This window comes from Dreissena polymorpha, chromosome 5 (assembly GCF_020536995.1).
Source record: "Dreissena polymorpha isolate Duluth1 chromosome 5, UMN_Dpol_1.0, whole genome shotgun sequence".
In the NCBI taxonomy this organism is placed as follows: Eukaryota; Metazoa; Mollusca; class Bivalvia; order Myida; family Dreissenidae; genus Dreissena; species Dreissena polymorpha.
Window position 1 is genome coordinate 61,208,817 of NC_068359.1, and position 23,725 is coordinate 61,232,541.

The following is a 23,725-nucleotide window of genomic DNA, read 5'->3' on the forward strand; positions in this document are numbered from 1 at the left end:
GGTCCGCGCTTAGGTTTCAAAATCTGCGTTTAGGTTGCGCAAAATGCTCATAACTTAATGTCCCATGAGATATAACCTTCATATTTGGTATGCATGTGTATATGGACAAGGCCTTTCCATATGCACAACAATTTTTACCCCTGTGACCTTGACCTTGAAGTTAGGGTCCGCGTTTAGGTTTCTAAATCTGCGTTTATGTTTTGAAAAATGCTCATAACTTCTATGTTCCTTGTTTAGTATTGTGAAATTGTCAGGCAATAAACAGTGCATTTTTAGCTCACCTGTCACGAAGTGAAATGGTGAGCTTATGTGACCGTGTGATGTCTGGCGTCCGTATGTGCGTGTGTGCGTCTGTCAACAATTTGCTTGTGTAGACAGTAGAGGTCACAGTTTTCATCCAATCTTTATGAAATTTGGTCAGAATATTTATCTTGATGAAATCTGGGTTGGGATTGTATTTGGGTCATCTGGGGTCAAAAACTAGGTCACTAGGTCAAAAACTAGGTCAAATAATTGAAAAACCTTGTGTAGACTATAGAGGTCGCAGTTTTCATTCAATCTTTATCAAATTTGGTCAGAATGTTTATCTTGATGAAATCTTGGTTGGGATTGTTGTCATTGGGTTTTTTCTTGTTGTATAGGTTCTGTAATGGGGGCAATCAAGGATAACTGTAACACATGGAGATCATTTTATTCCTCAACTTCACACTAAGTGTGATGAAAGTGTTATATATATATATATTTTTATTTATATATAAAATCTATACATTTCATATTGTTATTTATAATCCATAGCTAGATAGCAACTATTCATACATTTATACATGATTACTGGTAATAAACAAATTAAAGCTTGTTGTATTATGGTAATATAACAACATATCTAATAAACATTTCTGAAAGATATGATAACTAATTATAAAATGTAAAACTAACCTGTAACACATGGAGATCACTTTATTCCTCAACTTCACACTAAGTGTGATGAAAGTGTTATGAAGAATAGTGGTCATGGTATGTTCACTCATGCGTTACAGGCTGATCACAATGGGATTAGTACTGGGGAATGATGATTTGTTAAATTGATCTTGATCGATCGACTATAAAAACACTGTAACTGTAAATGTTACCCTATGACATACTCCCCTGGTTTAAAACAAAAGGCTCCTGACTTTTTCTTAATATATAATTGTGTTTTAATAATGTTAATGAAAAAATATTGCATTAGTTACAATGTACATCAGGCAAATATAATAATCATTATTTTAAAACCAAATGAACATATCGTAAGGGCTACACCACCTGAGTAATCCCATCTTAGATAAACAGTTTACAGCAACGTACGACAATATATAATACTGTTTCGAATGTACCAGCAATTTACTTAATTGGTTTCAATTAAGTACCACAACAACGTCAGTACTATAGTAACATAAACCGCTTCATGAAAGCTGTACATTAGAGTTTTAAATATCTCATATTCTACAGAAGTCATAATAAATAACTTCAATAAAAGCATTCTATAAAGAAGCTGTAGTAAGCAGTACTAAGTATGCAAAACTGCTAATAATCAACTATAACAACAAAAACTGAAAATACGGGTCATCTGAGGTCAAAAACTAGGTAACTAGGTCAAATAATAGAAAAACTTTGTGTAGACAATAGAGGTCGCAGTTTTCATCCAATCTTTACGAAATTTGGTCAGAATGTTTATCTTGATGGAATCTGGGTTGGGATTGTATTTGGGTCATCTGTGTCAAAAACTAGGTCACTAGGTCAAAAACTAGGTCAAATAATAGAAAAACCTTGTGTAGACAATAGAGGTCGCAGTTTTCATCCAATCTTTATGAATTTTGGTCAGATTGTTTATCTTGATGAAATCTGGGTTGGGATTGTATTTGGGTCATCTGAGGTAAAAAACCAGGTCACTAGGTCAAATAATAGATAAACTGTCAACAATTTGTTTGTGTAGACAGTAGAGGTCACAGTTTTCATCCAATCTTTATGAAGTTGGGTCAGAATGTTAATCCTGATAAAAACTGGGTTGGGATTGTATTTAGGTCATCTGGGGTCAAAAACTAGGTCACTAGGTCAAAAACTAGGTCACTAGGTCAAATAATAGAAAAACCTTGTATAGACAATAGAGGTCGCAGTTTTCATCCAATCTTTATGAAATTTCGTCTGAATGTTTATCTTGATGAAATCTGGGTTGGGATTGTATTTGGGTCATCTTGGGTCAAAAACTAGGTCACTAGGTCAAATAATAGAAAAAAACTTGTGTAGACAATAGAGGTCACAGTTTTCATCCAATCTTCATGAAATTTGGTCAGAATGTTTGTCTTGAAGAAATCTGGGTTGGGATTGTATTTGGGTCACCTGGGGTCAAAAACTAGGTCACTAGGTCAAATAATAGAAAAACCTTGTGTAGGCAATAGAGGTCACAGTTTTCATCCAATCTTTATGAAATTTGGTCAGAATGTTTATCTTGATGAAATCTGGGTTGGGATTGTATTTGTTTAGTCAGGTGAGCGATTCAAGGCCATCATGGCCCTCTTGTTATTTATTCTTGTGCAATTTTCATAAAACATTATGCATTCACATTTAAGATCATAAAGTGAATTGGGTTCATTTTAATTCAGGGAGCCCTTTTTACTCTGAATGCTTTAACAACCTAAGATACATGTAAACCCAAAAGATGTCTTGAATTTATGCATAAACTGTACATGATTTCCACTTTGCATAGTTGTGCAAATTTTGCATACTTTTGTAAATTTTCATTCAGTCAATTTTAATCACCTTATATAACCTGAAACGTAGTTTGCATCTATTTCAAAACAATGGCATATAGTATTGTAGCTCTGCAAAATTGGGGCTTAATGCATGTGCGTACAGTGTAAACAGGCTAATGACAGAAACACTGTAATTGTATTTGTGCTCAAGTCTCTTCTTAGCAAATCCAATTCAGGTGGAAAGTTTCTCTGACTGCACAGGCTACTCTGGGACGACACGTTACGTACATGCACAGGCTACTCTGGGACGACACGTTACGTACATGCACAGGCTACTCTGGGACGACACGTTACGTACATGCACAGGCTACTCTGGGACGACACGTTACGTACATGCACAGGCTACTCTGGGACGACACGTTACGTACATGCACAGGCTACTCTGGGACGACACGTTACGTACATGCATTAAGCCCCCTTTTCCCAGGGTGAGCCTCACATGTATGTGAATATCCACATCGCTCTACCAGGGTGAGCCTCACATGTATGTGAATATCCACATCGCTCTAGAGCCTCACATGTATGTGAATATCCACATCGCTCTAGAGCCTCACATGTATGTGAATATCCACATCGCTCTAGAGCCTCACATGTATGTGAATATCCACATCGCTCTAGAGCCTCACATGTATGTGAATATCCACATCGCTCTAGAGCCTCACATGTATGTGAATATCCACATCGCTCTTATCCCAGGGTGAGCCTCACATGTATGTGAATATCCACATCGCTCTTATCCCAGGGTGAGCCTCACATGTATGTGAATATCCACATCGCTCTTATCCCAGGGTGAGCCTCACATGTATGTGAATATCCACATCGCTCTTATCCCAGGGTGAGCCTCACATGTATGTGAATATCCACATCGCTCTAACCAGGGTGAGCCTCACATGTATGTGAATATCCACATCGCTCTACGAGCCTCACATGTATGTGAATATCCACATCGCTCTACCAGGGTGAGCCTCACATGTATGTGAATATCCACATCGCTCTAGAGCCTCACATGTATGTGAATATCCACATCGCTCTAGAGCCTCACATGTATGTGAATATCCACATCGCTCTAGAGCCTCACATGTATGTGAATATCCACATCGCTCTAGAGCCTCACATGTATGTGAATATCCACATCGCTCTAGAGCCTCACATGTATGTGAATATCCACATCGCTCTAGAGCCTCACATGTATGTGAATATCCACATCGCTCTAGAGCCTCACATGTATGTGAATATCCACATCGCTCTAGAGCCTCACATGTATGTGAATATCCACATCGCTCTACGAGCCTCACATGTATGTGAATATCCACATCGCTCTACCAGGGTGAGCCTCACATGTATGTGAATATCCACATCGCTCTAGAGCCTCACATGTATGTGAATATCCACATCGCTCTAGAGCCTCACATGTATGTGAATATCCACATCGCTCTAGAGCCTCACATGTATGTGAATATCCACATCGCTCTAGAGCCTCACATGTATGTGAATATCCACATCGCTCTAGAGCCTCACATGTATGTGAATATCCACATCGCTCTAGAGCCTCACATGTATGTGAATATCCACATCGCTCTAGAGCCTCACATGTATGTGAATATCCACATCGCTCTAGAGCCTCACATGTATGTGAATATCCACATCGCTCTAGAGCCTCACATGTATGTGAATATCCACATCGCTCTAGAGCCTCACATGTATGTGAATATCCACATCGCTCTAGAGCCTCACATGTATGTGAATATCCACATCGCTCTAGAGCCTCACATGTATGTGAATATCCACATCGCTCTAGAGCCTCACATGTATGTGAATATCCACATCGCTCCAGGGCGAGCCTCACATGTATGTGAATATCCACATCGCTCTAGAGCCTCACATGTATGTGAATATCCACATCGCTCTAGAGCCTCACATGTATGTGAATATCCACATCGCTCTAGAGCCTCACATGTATGTGAATATCCACATCGCTCTAGAGCCTCACATGTATGTGAATATCCACATCGCTCTAGAGCCTCACATGTATGTGAATATCCACATCGCTCTAGAGCCTCACATGTATGTGAATATCCACATCGCTCTAGAGCCTCACATGTATGTGAATATCCACATTGCTCTAGAGCCTCACATGTATGTGAATATCCACATCGCTCTAGAGCCTCACATGTATGTGAATATCCACATCGCTCTAGAGCCTCACATGTATGTGAATATCCACATCGCTCTAGAGCCTCACATGTATGTGAATATCCACATCGCTCTAGAGCCTCACATGTATGTGAATATCCACATCGCTCTAGAGCCTCACATGTATGTGAATATCCACATCGCTCTAGAGCCTCACATGTATGTGAATATCCACATCGCTCTAGAGCCTCACATGTATGTGAATATCCACATCGCTCTAGAGCCTCACATGTATGTGAATATCCACATCGCTCTAAAACTGCTCAAATTGTTCAACCAATTGTAAACTGAAGACATTTTTATCAGGTCTTTGCCCAAGGCCTTGTACCAGAATTTTCAATTTCAAGCAGTTAACCCTTTCCCACTCAGAGGCAAAGTGAAATGGCTATGTGCAAACAGCATAAAACCAGAACAGTTGGCGAGTAACTCACAGTCTGTTCAGGTTTTATGCTGTTTGCTGCTCATCAGTATCTAAGGTTTGGAGATGAAGTCTTAAACACTTGAATCTAGTAAGAAAGGTCTTAAAATAAATAAGACTTTCTAAGGAACTACAAATGCATGAAAATAAGTTTCTTAGTGGTAAATAGTTGGCCTTATTCTTACAATTGAACCAAAAATGCGTCTCTTGTACGGCCTTATTCTTACAATTGAACCAAAAATGCGTCTCTTGTACGTGCTAAAATGTCATGTGCCCTCTACAGGAGTCTGAGATGCAGCGTCTGGAGGAAAGATGGAGGAAGAATTACATGAAGGCATTCATCACCAAGAGACAGCAGGTGCTACAAAATAAAAGCGGTATGCTTAAAACCTTTCCTTCCAGGCCTTTTCCTGTCGTATCATTCCAAAATCAAAATTGTACAAAAAAACTGTTCTGAAAAAAAATTCTCTATTTTAACAAAGAAAGTATAAAAAGAAGTGTCTTATTATTAGCTCGGCGTTTTCGGAGAAAACCCGAGGTATTGTCATAGCCAGCTTGCGTGTCGTCTGACGTCCGCCATCCGCGCCGTGCTAAAACCTTAATATTGGCTCTAAAATCAAAGTGCTTCCACCTACAACTTTGAAACTTCATATGTAGATGCACCTTGATGAGTTCTACACGCCACACCCATTTTGGGGTCACTAGGTCAAAGGTCAAGGTCACTGTGACCTCTAAAAAAAAAAAATTCTGACAAGCTTTCATTTATTCAAAACTGCACCCGGAGCCAAGCGTGGCACCCTTTATGCGGTGCTCTTGTTATATATAGTTATATTTAATTATTGTTCCCAAATCAGCTGACTTGAGCGAAATAATTCCCAATCCCCAAAAAGGATTTTTCCAAAAATGGCCAGGAAAAGGTCTGCCCCAATAAGAAGCCAAGTTGCTATGGCTAATGCCAACGGCATAAAACCATAGCAGTCTGCTAATAACTTACAGACTTTTCAGGTTTTATGCTCTTTTTGCTGCTCATCAGTTCTTTAGGATTTGAAAAATGGTTTATTTTGTTATATCTGTTAAGAAAGTTTCTTTTATTTACCAGCAGGCAGTAAATTTATTTTTTAATGGACTTCAAATGTGTCAAAGCGTGTGTCTTATTTGTAAAGGTTTAAAAACCGTGTTTTTTTTACTCAATCTTGGTTTATTTTAACCTATTTTAACCATTTGGAGAGCATCAGTCAGTGTATTTTTGTACCACATTATATATATCCCTTACTACAAACCGAATCAAATCCATAATCTTTTGGCCCCAAAGCATTCACTCTACCGTATCCCTGTATAAGTACTTTCATATTGGAAGTTTGTATAAGAGTATACATGTATAGTTAATGCAATACCCTTCTACATTTCTATTACAGAATAAGCAACATGTTTCACATTTCAGTCACTTGTATTTTTTTTCATCGTCAGCTCTGAACCGCGTGAACATCTACCCTTTTCTGTGCCTATTTCCTGTCGAAGATTATGTGGATATGCTTCTTAAGGTAGTCAACACTTTCATTTAATTTGATGTAATATTAACACTTTCATGTAATTTGATGTAACATCAACACTTTTATGTAATTTGATGTAACATCAACACTTTCATGTAATTTGATGTAACATCAACACGTTCATGTAATTGATGTTATATCAACATTTCATTTAATTTGATGTAATATCAACACTTTCATTTAATTTGATGTAACATCAACACTTTCATGTAATTTGATGTAACATCAACACTTTCATGTAATTGATGTTATATCAACATTTCATTTAATTTGATGTTATATCAACACTTTCATTTGTTAAATTTGATGTTATATCAACACTTTAATTTTTATTTGATGTTAAAGCAACACTTTCATTTGATTTGAAGTTTTATCAACACTTTCATTTGATTTGAAGTTTTATCAACTTTTTCATTTAATGTGTTGTTATGTATGCATCAGAGAAATATAGACCTGAAATTGATGTCATGTTTGACAAAGCTATTGATTTGACACTTGTGTGCACATGGCAGTCAAGATTTGACACTTGTGTGCACATGGTAGTCAAGATTTGACACTTGTGTGCACATGGTAGTCAAGATTTGACACTTGTGTGCATATGGTAGTCAAGATTTGACACTTGTGTGCACATGGTAGTCAAGATTTGACTCTTGTGTGCACATGGTAGTCAAGATTTGACACTTGTGTGCACATGATAGTCAAGATTTGACACTTGTGTGCACATGGTAGCCAAGATTTGACACTTGTGTGCACATGGTAGTCAAGATTTGACACTTGTGTGCACATGGTAGTCAAGATTTGACACTTGTGTGCACATGATAGTCAAGATGTAACATCTGCTTAAACTAGAATACCATCTTTATCCTAATAGACGCGCCCGGGCGCGATACAAATCATAAAGGGGGCGCTTTTATTTTACCCCCCTTTAGGTATAATATGAGTCAACACCTGAAATGTGTTTACCTGTATCTGCGAAAAGTTCCAAGTTCATAAAGCAATCGTAAACATGTCATAATTAGTTTCACCAGAATACTACACCCTATTATCATGCCAGATTAAAGGGCCATTGTCGATATGACTGTAGTGAGAACTGTAACAGTACTCGTGGCGGAGATAGCAAGTGTTAATTAGTGAGGGTTTATGGTTACGTTAGATACCTTATAAACCAGACCAAAACATTTTTTGGTTGAATTGGGTCTAGCAATACAAAAAATCCGGAGAAGATATGCAGATAATAAGGATTGTGTTCACACATATAACGCACATCCAGGGGTGTCGCTAATATTTGAACTTAGCGGCAGAGGAATGTCCTCAATGTCAAAACTATAGCAACACAATTAATAGATCCTAAATTTAATTTTTACTAAGTTAAGCCCTGCATTGTGTCTAAACGAAATGACGTAGCAATCTACCCGGTATGTATAAAATGTAAGCCCTGTGCTTTTGCCCAGCGTACTGCATATTGAACAACCTGGGTAGATCCGTATCTTAAACGCGTGTTGTCAAAAAAAAATATTGTTACGTGAATTTGACATTTTTAACTGAAAACACCGATACAAAAATAAAATCGCCTGCCATGTTGGAGTTAAATCCTAACATCGATATGTTCCAAATACATATGTTATTATAATTATTATTATTATTATTATTAAAGTTTTATTTCTATAAGGTTCTTGCAAATTACCTTGTTGATAAAAAAAGAATTTTCCGTTAATAAAATGCAATTACTTTACCCCTTAGCAGCCGAGAAATGGGGGCGCTATCATTTTGATCACTCCTTCACTTTATTATATGATTGGGGCGCGTTTATTAGGGCGGGAGCGTTTATTAGGGAGGGAGCGTTTATTAGGGCGGGAGCGTTTATTAGGGCGGGAGCGTTTATTAGGGCGGGAGCGTTTATTAGGGCGGGAGCGTTTATTAAGGCGGGAGCGTTTATTAGGGCGGGAGCGTTTATTAGGGCAGGAGCGTTTATTATGGCGAGAGCGTTTATTAGGGCGAGAGCGTTTATTAGGGCGGGAGCGTTTATTAGTGCAGGTGCGTTTATTAGGGCAGGAGGGTTTATTAGGGGGGGAGCATTTATTAGGGCGTGAGCATTTATTAGGGCGGGAGCATTTATTAGTGCAGGAGCATTTATTAGGGCGGGAGCGTTTATTAGGATAAAGACGGTATCATTAAGAAGATACTTTCTTTTACAAAAATACCATAACAGCGGAATGTGTCATTCCTGATTAGCTTATGCAGACTGCACGGGCTTATCTGGTACAATACTCTACACTGTTTTTTGTTTGCTGCTCATAGGTATCGAATGGTTGGAAATGGAGCCTTTAAAATTTTAATTTATTAAGAAAGGTCTTTAATAAAATATAACTTTCTAAGGACTACAACACATCGAAATACGTATCTATGTGGTAAAATGTTAAAGTTTGGGTAAGTAATAGTTACTAGTCGAGATATTCTTGCCATTTATCAAGTTTATTGTGCACTGCAGGAGGCCTATCGATGGACCACCCTCTCCCAGTCCTACTCTCTGAGCGTGCTCACCATGGCGACAGATCTTGGACATCTGGTTTACCAACGATACTTTGTACAGAGGAAAATAGATTCTGATGTGTTTCCTAAGGTAACAACAGCTGAAAAAAGGTCTCTTATTATGCTCACCAAAAATTTTTGGGGAGCATATTGTTGCCAGTTTGGCCTTCCTTACTTCCTTCCCTCACACTTTTGTTACAGTTTCTCATAGCGCCTTCAATAGTTTACCAATCTCTTACATATTTGGCATGTGGGTACCTTGCATGAACCTCTATCTTTTGATGAGGTTTGAGGTCACTGGGGTCAAGGTCACTGAGGCTAATAATAGATTTTCTCAAGATCAAACAAGGAGAGCATCCATCGTTTTCAACGATACTTGTTAACTGTATAATACTAGTGGCATTAAGTCAAAATATCAGTCATGGTATAAGACATCTGGTCTTCCAATAGTGATATCTTGAACAAAGAATAACAGATTTGTTTGTGTATCTTAAGGTAACATCTGTTGAGCAAAGTCCCGTTTTATCTGCAGGGCTTTTTTTCTAAGAGTATGGCTGCTTTTCACAAATTTGAGAAGTTTGAGAATAATTTTTCAGAATTAACAGAAGTTTTCAACTCAAATTTTTTGCAATGTAAACAAGTTTGGGACTAATTTTTAGCTCTACTCTTATATATGAAATATATATGGTGGAGCTATCCTACTCACCCCGGCGTCGGCGTGAGCGTCTGTGTTAGCGTGCAAATGTTAGTTTTCGTACTACCCCAAATATTTTCTTTGTCCCTTGACATATTGCTTTCATATTTTGCATGCTTGTTTACCAACATGACCCCAACCTACAAACAATAGCAGACAACTCTATCAAGCATTTTGTCATAATTATGGCCCCTTTTCCACTTAGAATATGCAGCAAATGTTAAAGTTTGCGTACTGCCCCAACATTTTCAATGTCCCTGGACATATTGCTTTCATATTTTGCATGCTTGTTTACCATCATGACCCCAACCTATAAACAAGAGCAGACAACTCTATCAAGCATTTTGTCATAATTATGGCCCCTTTTCCACTTAGAATATGCAGCAAATGTTAAAGTTTGCATACTACCCCAAATATTTTCAATGTCCCTTTACGTATTGCTTTCATATTTTGAATACTGTGAAACCATTTATTTTCGACAGCACAAAATTTCGTCATTTTTATAAAAATGACGATTTCGTCAGCACTTAAATTCACTGATTTCTGATTTTGAATTTTACAAAAATGCGCCAGTCAATATCCGATTTGTGTGTAATACATATTCGCGATCAATCGCAGTTGCGAAAAATCGTGGCACGAATGCGGGAACACACTTGAGAATCACTGCAAGAGGTGGGGCCTGTTTGTCACATGCCAATTAACTAGTCTTTTGTTATCAAGGGACAGTAATGGACCCTCTTAATGTATGCCATTCACACGTTCATTGTTATGATTAGCGGACAAGTGGGATCGAATAACCGTTAACGAGTGTTTGTAACAACGAAGTAAATTGCCAATTAGTCTTATTCTATTATTATAATTGCCATCCAGTTTGTTAAGTTTTTTTTTTCAAATAAAATGCTTTTTTATTCTCATATCAACATTAAAATTATAAACTCTATGTGTGTGTTTGTTCTTAAAAAGTAAACTACCGGTATATAAATCAATAATGTCAATAATTTAAAAATAAATAAATTGATACATATACAATAGTAATAAGTGTGGTTAAACGCAAACAATCAAACAACAATTAAAATAGTCTTTATTAATTTGTGATAAATACGCATGTTGATCACACATCGTCATCTTTTCATTTGGTTTATTGTCTTTCATCTGCATTCGCTGCGTGATGGCTAATATGCAACACCCCTGAAAAACACAATGCACCTAATAGGTAATAAAGTTATAAACAATTAGCGCTAATTCATTACCATTCTACATAAACGAAGTCAACGCATTCGATACAGCTGTACTGCACACGCGTTTTAAAGAAGTGTAACATGTCAGTTAAGTACCTTGTGTAATCTACATCCCTTTGTGTCAAAACCGGATTAATCTTGATTACGAAACAGCAGCGAATGTGTGCATGGATTATGTTGGAATTTAATGCCTCATGTCTACGGTAAAGTTTTAAAATATTGTTCAACTTAGTGTTTGTTTTTGTTCAAACATAGAGCATGATTGTTCGTTATGATCTTAAATTCGCCGATCGGTCGACTGACGAAATTTATGAAAATTAATGCCTGACGATTAATAATGGTTTCACAGTACTTGTTTACCATCATGACCCCAACCTATACACAAGAGCATACAACTGTATCAAGTATTTTGAAAGAATTATTGCCCCTTTTATACTTAGAATATGCATATTATTGATAGATATATCTATGTTATAGTTTGCGTACTACCCCAAATATTTCCTATATCCTTTGACATATTGCTTTTATATTTTGCATTCTTGTTTACCAACATGACCCCAACCTTGAAACAAGAGCAGACCACTGTATCAAGCATTTTGACATAATTATGGCCCCTTTTCCACTTAGATAATTTAACGTTTTGCTTAAATTGCCATAACTTCTTTATTTGTGATCACATTTTATTATTACTTTCACAAAACAGCACTTACCTGAATACCACAATGGATTCCACCCAAACAATACCCCACGCCCCTACCCAGAATCCCTTCCCTCCCCCCCTACCCCCCCACCCCAAATTTTTAATATATTTTTTCCTTTTTTTATTTTTGAAAGATTGTCTAACAAATGACCACACCCCACATTATACCCCCCTCTCAACCCCCCCCCCCAAAAAAAAGTTTTTTTTGTTTTCCTTTTATTTTTGAAAGATTGTCTAATAAATTATTGAATATGAACAATTTCCCCATGATGGCTTACGTTACGCTGTTATGCACTCGAATAGTCGAGTGCGCTGTCCTTTGACAGCTCTTGTTTCACAATGTTGAAAATTTTCCAAATCAATATTTCGCTATTTGTGGGAGCAAATACCGCTTTACTAAGATGGAAAAAAGCCCTGATTCTGTATAATTGTAGTAACATTTATTCCAAATATCAGTCCTGTAATTGGACATCTGGTCTACCAATGATTCCTATTAATATGTTGTTCTTCCAACGCTGCCTGAAGCCAGTTTGCGTTTGCTGGTAAATTTTCGGATATTGTGGTGGGAAATTAACATGGAATTAATAGTGTCCCACAAAAAATAAAAATGAATAATTTGTATCTTGTTTACTATATGTTACCATACCACGTCTATCGTTTAAATTTTGGGTATTGCCATAAGGAAAACTGATTTTTTTATGGATTAACTTTATTTTATGAAATGTTTTGTGATATATTCGTTGATTTTAAGTATTTTTGTTATTTTAAATCAGTTGTGTGTACATTTCTATTAGCTGTATTAATTATAGTGGTACATAGATCAAAAATCTGTTTAATCTTGAAATCACTCGCTCATTGAAATGTGTATTGGCCTGCCTTTTCCAGAGTTGTTTTGAAACAATCATCTCACAAATAAACAACCCTCATCCTATAAAAAACAGGATTTGAGGAATGTGTGTAAAGTTTCATCATAGATCAGCCTGTGAACCAAGCACAGGCTTATCAGGGACAAGACTTTCCACTTAAACTTTATTTACGTTAAGAAGAGACTTTTTTAAATAAAAAAAACACCATAAAATTGGAGTGTCATCCCTGATTAGCCTTGGCGAACTTCACAGGCTAATCTGGGACGACACCATAACTATGCATGAGGCCCAGTCTTCCCAGAACAACACTTGTATGTTTCCTCTATATATCATGTATTTGTGTATAATTGTGGTCTATTCAGCTGCACAGAGCGTATGCTAGCTACGTAGAGCGTCTAAGTGACCCAGATCAGGATGTCTCGAATCTACGCGCGGAGTGGAACCGGATCCTTCAGAGGCTTAATGATGGCAATAATATGGTACAGTGATTGCACCGTTAAACACTGATGTATTGTTAACATGAAATTTGGCAGTACATTATTTTTAGAGTGTTCAAAATGTAGTTGTTCATGTTGACGAACGATGGTCAACAAGGGACACATGTTGATCACAATAGCTCACCATGAGCATGTTGTGCTTAGGGCTGAGATGTAAATGTGTCGTGGTCTGAGAAAACTGGGCATAATGCATGTGCGTAAAGTGTCGTCCCAGATTTGACTGTGCAGTTCGCACAGGCTAATCAGGGACAACACTTTCCGCCTAAATTGGATTTTTGCTAAGAAGAGACTTCATTTAAACAAAAAAAGTCATAAAAGCGGAAAGTGTCATCCCTAATTAGCCTGTGCAGGCTGCACAGGCTAATCTGGGAAAACTTTTTACCCACATGCATTAAGCCCAGGTTTGTCAAAACGCGACTCAAATGGTCTTTTTATAGAAGTATGAGCTATTTGTTCCATGTTTCTGATTATTCCAGTAGTGTTCAGTTGTTCACCTGTTCTTCTTGTTGTGTATAAGTTAATCTAACACTTCAAATCAAAATTACGGTACAATGAAAGTTTTCACAATAGAAAATTATTAAAAACTTAAAGTCTCTAGACAAAATAAGATTATCCTCGAAAGATATTTATAAAAACAATTTTGCCAAGAATGAAAAAAGTACACATGATTTCAATTTTTTTTTTATTCAATTATGAACTAATTATTATAATAGGATAAACTGGGTAGTTAATGGTAACTATGAGTAGGTTTTAATATTGATAAACATAAAAGCAATAAACAAATTCATTGACACAAATTTTTCATTGAATAACCTTTGAGTATTTGTCACAACTTTGAACTTTTTTCATTCAAAGTTTAATGCATTTAGGGTTGTCCCAGATAAGCCTGTGTAGTAAGAACAGTCTAATCAGAGACAACACTTTGCGTTGCTATGGATTTTGTGATTTCAAGGAAATCTCTTCTTAACCAATTCAGTCAAGGCAGAAAGTGTTATCCCAGATTAGCCTGTGCGAATAGCTTAGGTTTATCTGGGATGACACTATCCATATGCATTAAGACCCGTTTTCGAAAAGGGAGGCTCACTTTTTAGTGGATTTGTTTGTTTAACAACTAACTTAAGCCTTTCTCCCATAAGAAGAATATGAAAATGGCTTTTGCTACCAGAATAAAACCAGAACAGTCTGCGAGTAACTCGCAGTCTGTTAGGTTTTATGCTGTTTGCTGCTTATCAGTATCTAAGGGTTAGAAATGAAGCCTAAAAAACTTGAATATAGTAAGAAAGGTCTTCAATTAAAGTCTACTTTCTAAAGGACTGCAAATGCATCAAATACATATCTAAGTGGTAAAGGGTTAACCTTGTAATTTTCTGCAGGAGATTCCAGTCCCACGATGGTCCATTTCCATCAACAGAATGGTTAGTGTCCAATCTTGTTACCTCGGGGATAGATTGATAATTATACCATAGAATTATGTAACAAGCCATTCAATTATAGTGCAATTTAAGTATCTTAAGAATTTTATTTTGAAAGATGTCTTGATTTTGAGTGTATTATTATTATTATTATCATAATTATTATTACTAAATGTATCAGGTGTTATCATACAGCTGATATGTTATGTACAAAACTATTGAAGCTGCATCAGAGAAAATGGTTCTTAACCCTTTTAGCCCTTGAGCCGATTTTAAAGGCCTTTGCAAACAGTTTGGATCAAGATCAGACGCCACAAAACGTGGCGTCTGACCATGACCCAAACTGTTTGCTATTCTAATAGTGGCCTTTAAAAAAATATAAAGAAAATGCTAATTGTAGAAATTTAGCAGACGACAAATATCCCAGCTTGCAAAGGGTTAAGCCATATGCAGCTAGCGTAGTTAGGGACCAGCCTGTCGGCCAATGAAACCATGAAACCGTGCATGACTACAGCGTAGAGCTCCTGACAAGATTAACTCTTTTAGTGCTGCAACCAAATTTTGAAGGCCTTTGCAAACAGTTTGGATCCAGATGAGACGCCACAGAAAGTGGCGTTTCATCTGGATCCAAACTGTTTGCTATTCTGATAGTATTCTTTGAAAAAAATTCGAAGAAAATGCTAATTTTAGAAATTCAGCAGACAACATTTTAATAGACAACACATTTCCCAGCATGCGTAGGGTTAAGCATTGTGCAGGCTTGGTGAGAGCTGCGCTAGGGAAAACACTTGTTTTTGCATGATGCAGTTGATTTGTTTTGATTCGTAACATATTACATTTGAGCACCTCTAGCTATCGTGTTTTGTAGATCGGAGACTTCCTGTTTGACATTGTTTATGAGAACACAGACATCAATACCAACTTCTTCTACAAGAACAAACCAGTGTAAGCAAAGACTCCAATATTTACTTTGCCATTTAAGTGGAACGTAGAGAATATGACCGTGATGATCTGTTAGGTTGTATCTCGCACGTTGAATTTTAGAGATCGCAAGGTACATTTTAACTACATTGGCGAATATGATACATCCAACCTGAACACCTCAACAATGAAACATTCCATTTGTTACATAACGATTAAGGATAAATGACATCAATACAAATTGCAAAAGCAGCAACTATTGTATTGATTTGGAACATAAAAATTTATTTATTTTCTATGCAAATATGTACATGCTTTCATATGGTTATTATAATGTGTACTTTAATGATGTTTTACCATTCTTCGTGTTCCATTGAATACAAAAAATGATTTTAAAGTGTGAAATACTGGGATTATATATGGATTTTTTCTTTTATACCGAAATAAAGCCAGTATCTGAATGAGATTATCTGTAGGTGAATAATTGATACATTACTGATAATTTTATTCCACAAAATGAAATATCAATAAGATTTGCATCATGCAAAATGGGTCTAATGCCATAATCCCTCAGAGTAGCTCCTGCTCCATTCTCACAGTCTGGTCAGGAGATACCTTGTCATCGTACGATCCCACAATTTCCGGCATAGGTATCTGTAACGGTATATTTATTAACTCTTTCAGTGCTGGAACCGAATTTTGAAGGCCTTTGCAAACAGTTTGGATCCAGATGAGACGCCAAAGAACGTGGCGCCTCATCAGGATCCAAACTTTTTGCTATTCTGATAGTTTTCTTTGAAAAAAAATCGAAGAAAATGCTACTTTTAGAAATTCAGCAGACAACATTTTAGCAGACGACAAATTTCCCAGCATGCAAAGGGTTTATGTTTGGGCTTCGTAACTTAATCTTGATTTTTTGTCCCTTTCAGACGCTATGCAAAGGCGTTTCAGAAAGTTAAACGCTCCAGGAATATGAAACAGATCAATGAACTATTGGTAAGTTAGAACCAGTAATAGATTCTGAATCAGGATCATTTCAGAAATTCATAAATTTGTTAATATTTCTTGTTTGAAAACAATGTTGCACTATTTCAGATTCCATTAAGTATAAATAAATCCTTAAGTAAAATTAACAGGTTAATAAAGAAGGCAAACAAATCTTAGTGTTTTTCCCTGGAGGGAAAACGGGCATGGCGCATTACTTTGAAAAAGGGCATTTTAACGCGCAGTTTAGGTAAAAAAGGGCAAAAACTTTCCGTGAATAAGTGGTTTTGAGAGAAACATACACATACAAATATAAACAAGCACATTTAATGGTAATTGATGTATTTAACTTACTTTTATTAATATTAATACATTTACCTTGCTATGTCTCCATTTAAGTTGCATGCTGTTGCAGTAAACTGTACAGAATGACAAACATAATAAAGCAATATATGCATATGAATCTGATTATACACAGATCCACTAACATATAAATGAAACCATGTTTGTCTTATCCCATTTTCTAATGATAATCTTGTCAGAAGTTTTGCCAGTAAAATGACTAAACTGAACGCTAACAATTTGCAAACACTCGTTTCCGTGACATACATCAACTGAACAGATTACTAACAAATATGTTGTCGTTGTGTTTAAAGTTTAATGCATCGCTCGTTATCTCATGCATTTCATTAATCCCTTATATATGTGTGATCTCCATCGTTTATTCGATCGTTATTTGCTATTTTTGCAGAGAATCACAATTTATTTGCTGTATTGTTTGCCATCTTGTTAAAATGATAAGCGACAGGTGCGCATAGCAACATAAACTCGTATAATAAGTCCGCCTTATACGCGATTCGCATTTTGTTTAATTAGAAAACGTTACAGTAATTATGTCAATAATTAATTATCTTAATCTATAATAAATGTTTTGATATTACTGTATTATGCATGAAATGCACTTTTTCCAATAGATGTCTCCGAATTAACTGTCCACGGTTTTATCATGGACGAGTACACATTACCGACCAATTAGTGTGCTTGGTATAAGCCACTGAAATTATCGATAAATATTGACACTGGTTATACACGCTTGTCTAATTCATAACCGAGCGAATCTTCGCGGCCTTGGGGCCATACTCTGATACTAGTCGGCAAAGTAGTTTGGACAAAGGGCTATTAAGATGTTATCAATAAGGGCACAGAAAACAGCGGGTGCTCATGTCATGAAAGGGCAGGGCGACTGCCTTTGAAAAGGGCAGCGTGGCGCTAAAGGACTTTGAAAGGGGCAGCGTGGTGCTACAAAAAAAGGGCATTGCCCAGCGCCACGCTTAAACGGCCTGGGAAAACCACTAAATCTGTTGAGAGAAGAATGCTGCCAGCCCTTTCTGACTTTCTCATTTTAACCCTTTACCCCCAATAAGAAGCGAAGTGAAAATGAATGAATTTGAATGGCCTGCTTGTAGGAGGATCTGCCTACATATTTCTGTAGACATCTTTTGTTAAAGCTTTACCACTTAAATATGTTTTTTGACGTGTTTGTAGACTCTTAGAAAGTTAAATTTAATCAAAGACCTTTTTTTACTTGATTCAAGTTTTTAAGGCTTTATTTCCAACCCATAGATACTGATGAGCAGCAAACAGCATAAAACCTGATGCTGGTTTTATGCTGTTTGCACTTTGCTTCTGAGTGGGAGTGGGTAAAGTATGCCTTTATGTACGTAAGAAGGTTGTTTTTTGGGGGGCTAATTGGCTAAATTTCTGGATCTATAGGGGCTCCAACCTCTGTGCCCCTCACCTGTGATGCCCTGCACCCATCAAGGGCCCTAGCCATTAGCCACCCCCTGGATACCCAGCAAAATTTTCTGGTTTTCAGACATTTTCAGCTTTCACCCATGGATATATTTGCATGATATATTTAAGAAAATGTCCATGAAAACACACACAAAACACTTGATTTAGCAAGAGATATGTGATTCCACTATTTTCAGTCCCACCCGATGCTTCTGCGACTGAGGAATGCAGAGGCTGACCTGAAGTTTAAGACGTTTGAAATCCCGAGCCTGTGCCCTGTGATACCTTACACAAGTCCTGACAGCGGGGGAAACTTCTGCAGTGTCCGTGAGTAAATAAGCAGCTCTCCTTCAAAAAGGGGCATTTGTATCCTTTTTATGCCTCCGGTAGGGGGGCATATAGCAGTTGAACTGTCCGTCAGTCTGTCTGTCTGTCTATCTATCTGTCCGTCTGTTCCAAAACTTTAACATTGTTCATAACTTTTGCAAAATTTTAGATAGCAACTTGCTATTTGGCATGCATGTGAATCTCATGGAGCTGCACATTTTGAGTGGTGAAAGGTCAAGGTCATAATCCTTCAAGGTCAAAAAAAGCAATTCCAAGGGAAGTAACAAGCTTTAAAGGGAGATAATTTATATTTATCATTTGGCAGGTACAGATCATTTTTACAAGGGAAGTAATATGTTTTATTATATCTCTTAAAAATATTACTTCCCTTGTAAAAATTATCTGAACCTGCCAAATGATAAAAAAAATAAAATTAATGAAAGCGGCGCAGTAGGGGCATTGTTTTTCTGACGAACAGATCTCTTGTTATTTATTAGTTTGGTATGCAAATGTTTTGTTGGATATATTGTCCTTCATTATAATGGCATTTGGTGCCTTGCCCTAAGTAAAAGTCCATTGGATAGTTTCTAGAATATCCCTCTTGAAAACATTTCTTTTGTTTTATTGTTCCAGTATCTATTGAATTGAATTATTATTAACATGCATTTGATCCTCGGGGAAAACGTTGCAGACATGCATGTGTTTAAAGTGTCATCCCAGATAAGCCTGTGCAATCAGCATTGGCTATGCATGGACAACACTTTCAGCTTGAATTGTATTTTCAATTAAAAGAAAGTCTCTTTTTCGCAAAAATCTAGTTTAGGCGAACAATTTTCTTCCCTGATTAGCCTGTGTTGACTACACTGGCTAATCTGGGCTAACACTTTACACACATGCTAAGTCAATGTCCGTTCTGTGTAGATGACAGTTGTGGGTGTGGAGACCAGCAGCTGACCAAGTTCAAAGACATGTCAGACAAGGCTGCTCCAGTATTGGACACTTTGAACATCCTCGGAACGTGCGCATGGATCATCAACAAACCAGTAATGTCCAGTTTTTAGTCCCCTACCGGTTTCATCGGAGGGGAGTTATGGTTTGTCTCCGTCCGTCCGTCACACTTTTCTGGATCCTGCGATAACTTTAAAAGTTTTTAATATTTTTTCATGAAACTTGGAACATGGATAGATGGCAATATGGACATTATGCACGTCATTTCATTTTTTTCCTACGTCAAAAATTATGGTTGCTATGGCATCAAATAGACAAGAAATACTGCTGAAAATGGTGGTTTTTCTGGATCCTGTGTTTTAAAGTTCTTAATAATTTTTCATGAAAATTGAAACATGGATAGATGGCAATATGGACATTATGCACGTCATTTCATTTCGTTCCGACGTAAAAAATTCTGGTTGCTATGGCAACAAATAGACATACTGCTGAAAATGGTGGTTTTCTGGATCCTGGGATAACTTTTAAAGTTCTTAATATTTTTTTTATGTAACTTGAAACATAGATAGATGGCAATATGTACATTATGCACGTTATTTCATTTCGTTCCGACATCAAAAATTCTGGTTGCTATGGCAACAAATGGACTAGAAATACTGCTGAAAATGGTGGTTTTCTGGATCCTGCAATAACTTTTAAAGTTTTTAATATTTGTTCATAAAACTTGAAACATGGATAGATGGCAATATGGAAATTATGCACGTCATTTCATTTTGTTCCTAAATAAAAAAAATTGGTTGCTATGGCAACAAATATAAAAAAAAAATCTTGAATTTCTGACAATGGTGGAGCCGGTAGGGGACTTATATTGCTTGACAATAGTCTTGTTTATTTTATGAAAGCTACCATTCGTCATTTAGTTTGAGCTCTTAAACGTAAATTCAATCAAAACAACACATTTTTATCCCACTTTTACAGCGAATTCGGTTGAATAAAGCCATGTTGATTAAATATCATCTATAATCAACTGCAGTAAATGACGTCAATATTTCGACGAAATGACGTCAAAAATCCAGCGAAATCATCCAGTCAAACTTATTTTGTTTAAACAAAAAGGTTTACAAAATAAAAAGTGGGATAAATAGAATAATAGATTAGTTTTGAATATAGATCAGGTTTATCATGCTCGGCATGAAAACGAAAAAGCACTCGCCAAGGCTCGTGCTTTTTGTTTTCTAAGCTTCGCATGATAAACCTAATCTATAATCAACACTAACCTATTATTCTCTATATAATAACTTAACTTGACCTTGCAGGTTCTAGAGGTCATATTGAAGGTGTTCCGGTCCGGTGGTGACCCTGATCTTGACATTCCAAACCTGCCAGACAACATACCTGCACCAGAGAAACCAGACACCACGAAAGCAGGCGTGAAGCAAAAGTATGCCCATTTTTTTGTAAAAAAACAGAAAGATGTTTATTGGTGATACACATTTATAATGCTTTGAGTGTATTTAGAAAAACTAATATTGGCCATCTTTGTTTGTGAAATCAGTTATGTATGAAACTTCTTACGATGGTATTGGATTCGTTTAGGAAAAAAAATGGTTTGAAAGCATGTGCTTAAAGTGTAATCCCAGATTAACCTCTGCAGTCTGCACACTTTCAGTTGTAATTTAATTTTCCATGTGAAGGAAGTATCTTTTAACGTAAATCCTCTTTACACTCGTACATTAAGCCCCGTGTTTGCCTCTCTTTACACTCGTACATTAAGCCCCGTGTTTGCGTGTTACAGGAAAGCACTGGAGTTGCAGTATTCTAAGGAGTTGGAGAAGTACAGGAAGCTGTACAAGGAGACCAATAGCCTTTGGTGGTCCTGTCTATACAAGCTGTCCATAGCCAACACTGTATGTCAGAGCAAACATGTTGGCTTAGTATCATGAATATAGTTGAGTCAACTTTTTATTTTGATCATCATGCTCATAGTTGTGTTGCCAGAAGTTTTTATTATTTTTGAGTCTGACTGAATCCTAGTTTGAGGAAGAACTTGTGCATATTCTTAAAGCCAAGATTTGAGGTTGTGCTTGCCCTCACTAACATTTTTAGATATCTTTGGTTTCCCCATTGTTAACCCATATTAAAGGCAATTTTACCAAGGGAGATTACTCTGCATTGATGTTTATAAAACTATACTGATCAGCTTTCTTTTAGAATACATGGGGGAGGGGGGCGCCCAATGGGGCATTATATTGTCCAGAATGGCAAAAATAAAAAAATAAACATTTGTTAGCATAGAGGATATTTTTTGGAATTCGTAGAATATCGATTTTGATTCACTCGGGATCATAGAGAAAATATATTTTTTATGATCACTCGTGAATTATTATCGATATTCCACCAAATCCAACAAAATATCCTCTATGTATACACCAATGAAGTTTCATGTTGAAATCCTGTATAGTTTCTGAGGTATAGACCTGAAAAGTTGGTTTCAGAAGGACTGACTAAAGGACATAAACTATGTCCCTCGACTTTCGGCGGGGAATAATAACAAGAAACACTGTATAATTCATATATGTGTGTTCTGGGTTTCAGTACAAAGATAACGTGATGTGGTTTCCTATGAAAATGGACTTCAGAGGTCGTGTGTATCCGATACCGCCACATTTCAATCACCAAGGTACCTTTGAATGTTAATTTATTTTTATGCCCCCGGTAGGGTGGCATTTAGCAGTTAAACTGTCTGTCTATCTGTCAGTCTGTGTGTCCGTCCGAAAACTTTAACATTGGCCATATCTTTTACAATATTGAAGATAGCAACTTGATATTTGGCATGCATGTGTATCTCATGGAGCTGCACATTTTGAGTGGTGCAAGGTCAAGGTCATCCCTAAAGGTCAAAGGTCAAAAAATAAAATCCAAGGGAAGTAACAAGCTTTAAAGGGAGATAATTTTTATTTTATATAATTTGGCAAGTACAGATAATTTTAACAAGGGAAGTAATATTTTTTAAAGGGATGTAATATTTTTTTTTTTTTAATTCAAAGTGGCGCAGTAGGGGCCATTGTGTTTCTGACAAACACTTCTCTTGTTCAATCTTTAGAGAATTGTTCATGATATTTCATTCCAGTGGGAAAATGGTTCAGTTTTCTACATTCATCATCTATTAAGTTGCACTCTGGGAAAAGAGGGCATAATGCATGTACGTAACGTTTCGTCCCAGACAAATCTGTGAAGTCGGCACAGGCTATTCAGGGACGACACTTTCCACTTTCATTGTTTGTTTGATTTAAATGATGTCTGTTCTTAGTGGAAAAACAATTTTTGGCGAAAAATACTGGCTTATTTTGGACACCACTTAATGCACATGAATTAAGGGCATTTTGCTGAGAAGGAGGTTCTGGGATGATCTCTTTCAACCCTTTACAACTTGGATACGTATTTTGACACATGTGTGGTCCCTAAGATAGTTAAATTAATTAAAGACCTTTCTTACCAAATGCAAGTTTTAAAGGCTTCATTTCCAAACTTAGATACTGATGAGTAGCAAAGAGCATAAAACCTTAACAGACTGTGAGTTACTAGCAGGCTGTTCTGGTTTTATGTCGTTTGCACATAGCCATTTTTACTTTGTTTCTGAATGGGAAAGGGTTTAAATATTTGCCTGATTGTTAATTTATGATAATAGAAAGTTGTTGAGAAATTTATACCAGAATCATTTTGATTTATGCATAAGAATTTAAATTTCTATTTTCAAATTAAACCACCCTTGATATACAATAATCATTAAACATATAATACTCTACAGCAAGACATTGCATCAGCCATTGTTATTGTGTATATGCTAGCTTAAAGTCAAATGATT

At 36.7% G+C, this 23,725-nt stretch overlaps 1 protein-coding gene across 5 annotated transcripts in view; it reads left to right on the forward strand.

Annotated features, from left to right (window-relative positions):
• Positions 1–23,725, forward strand: part of LOC127881089 (DNA-directed RNA polymerase, mitochondrial-like) — an 82,541-nt gene that overhangs the window by 41,177 nt on the left and 17,639 nt on the right. For all 5 annotated transcript variants that reach the window (XM_052428774.1, XM_052428772.1, XM_052428776.1 and 2 more), the window contains exons 12-23: positions 5,684–5,777; positions 6,868–6,941; positions 9,439–9,570; positions 13,340–13,456; positions 14,848–14,889; positions 15,755–15,831; positions 16,737–16,803; positions 18,783–18,912; positions 19,834–19,955; positions 21,177–21,301; positions 21,656–21,767; positions 22,456–22,540. In XM_052428774.1, coding sequence (XP_052284734.1) covers positions 5,684–5,777; positions 6,868–6,941; positions 9,439–9,570; positions 13,340–13,456; positions 14,848–14,889; positions 15,755–15,831; positions 16,737–16,803; positions 18,783–18,912; positions 19,834–19,955; positions 21,177–21,301; positions 21,656–21,767; positions 22,456–22,540 — 1,177 coding nt within the window. The remainder of the gene's footprint in view (positions 1–5,683; positions 5,778–6,867; positions 6,942–9,438; positions 9,571–13,339; positions 13,457–14,847; positions 14,890–15,754; positions 15,832–16,736; positions 16,804–18,782; positions 18,913–19,833; positions 19,956–21,176; positions 21,302–21,655; positions 21,768–22,455; positions 22,541–23,725) is intronic.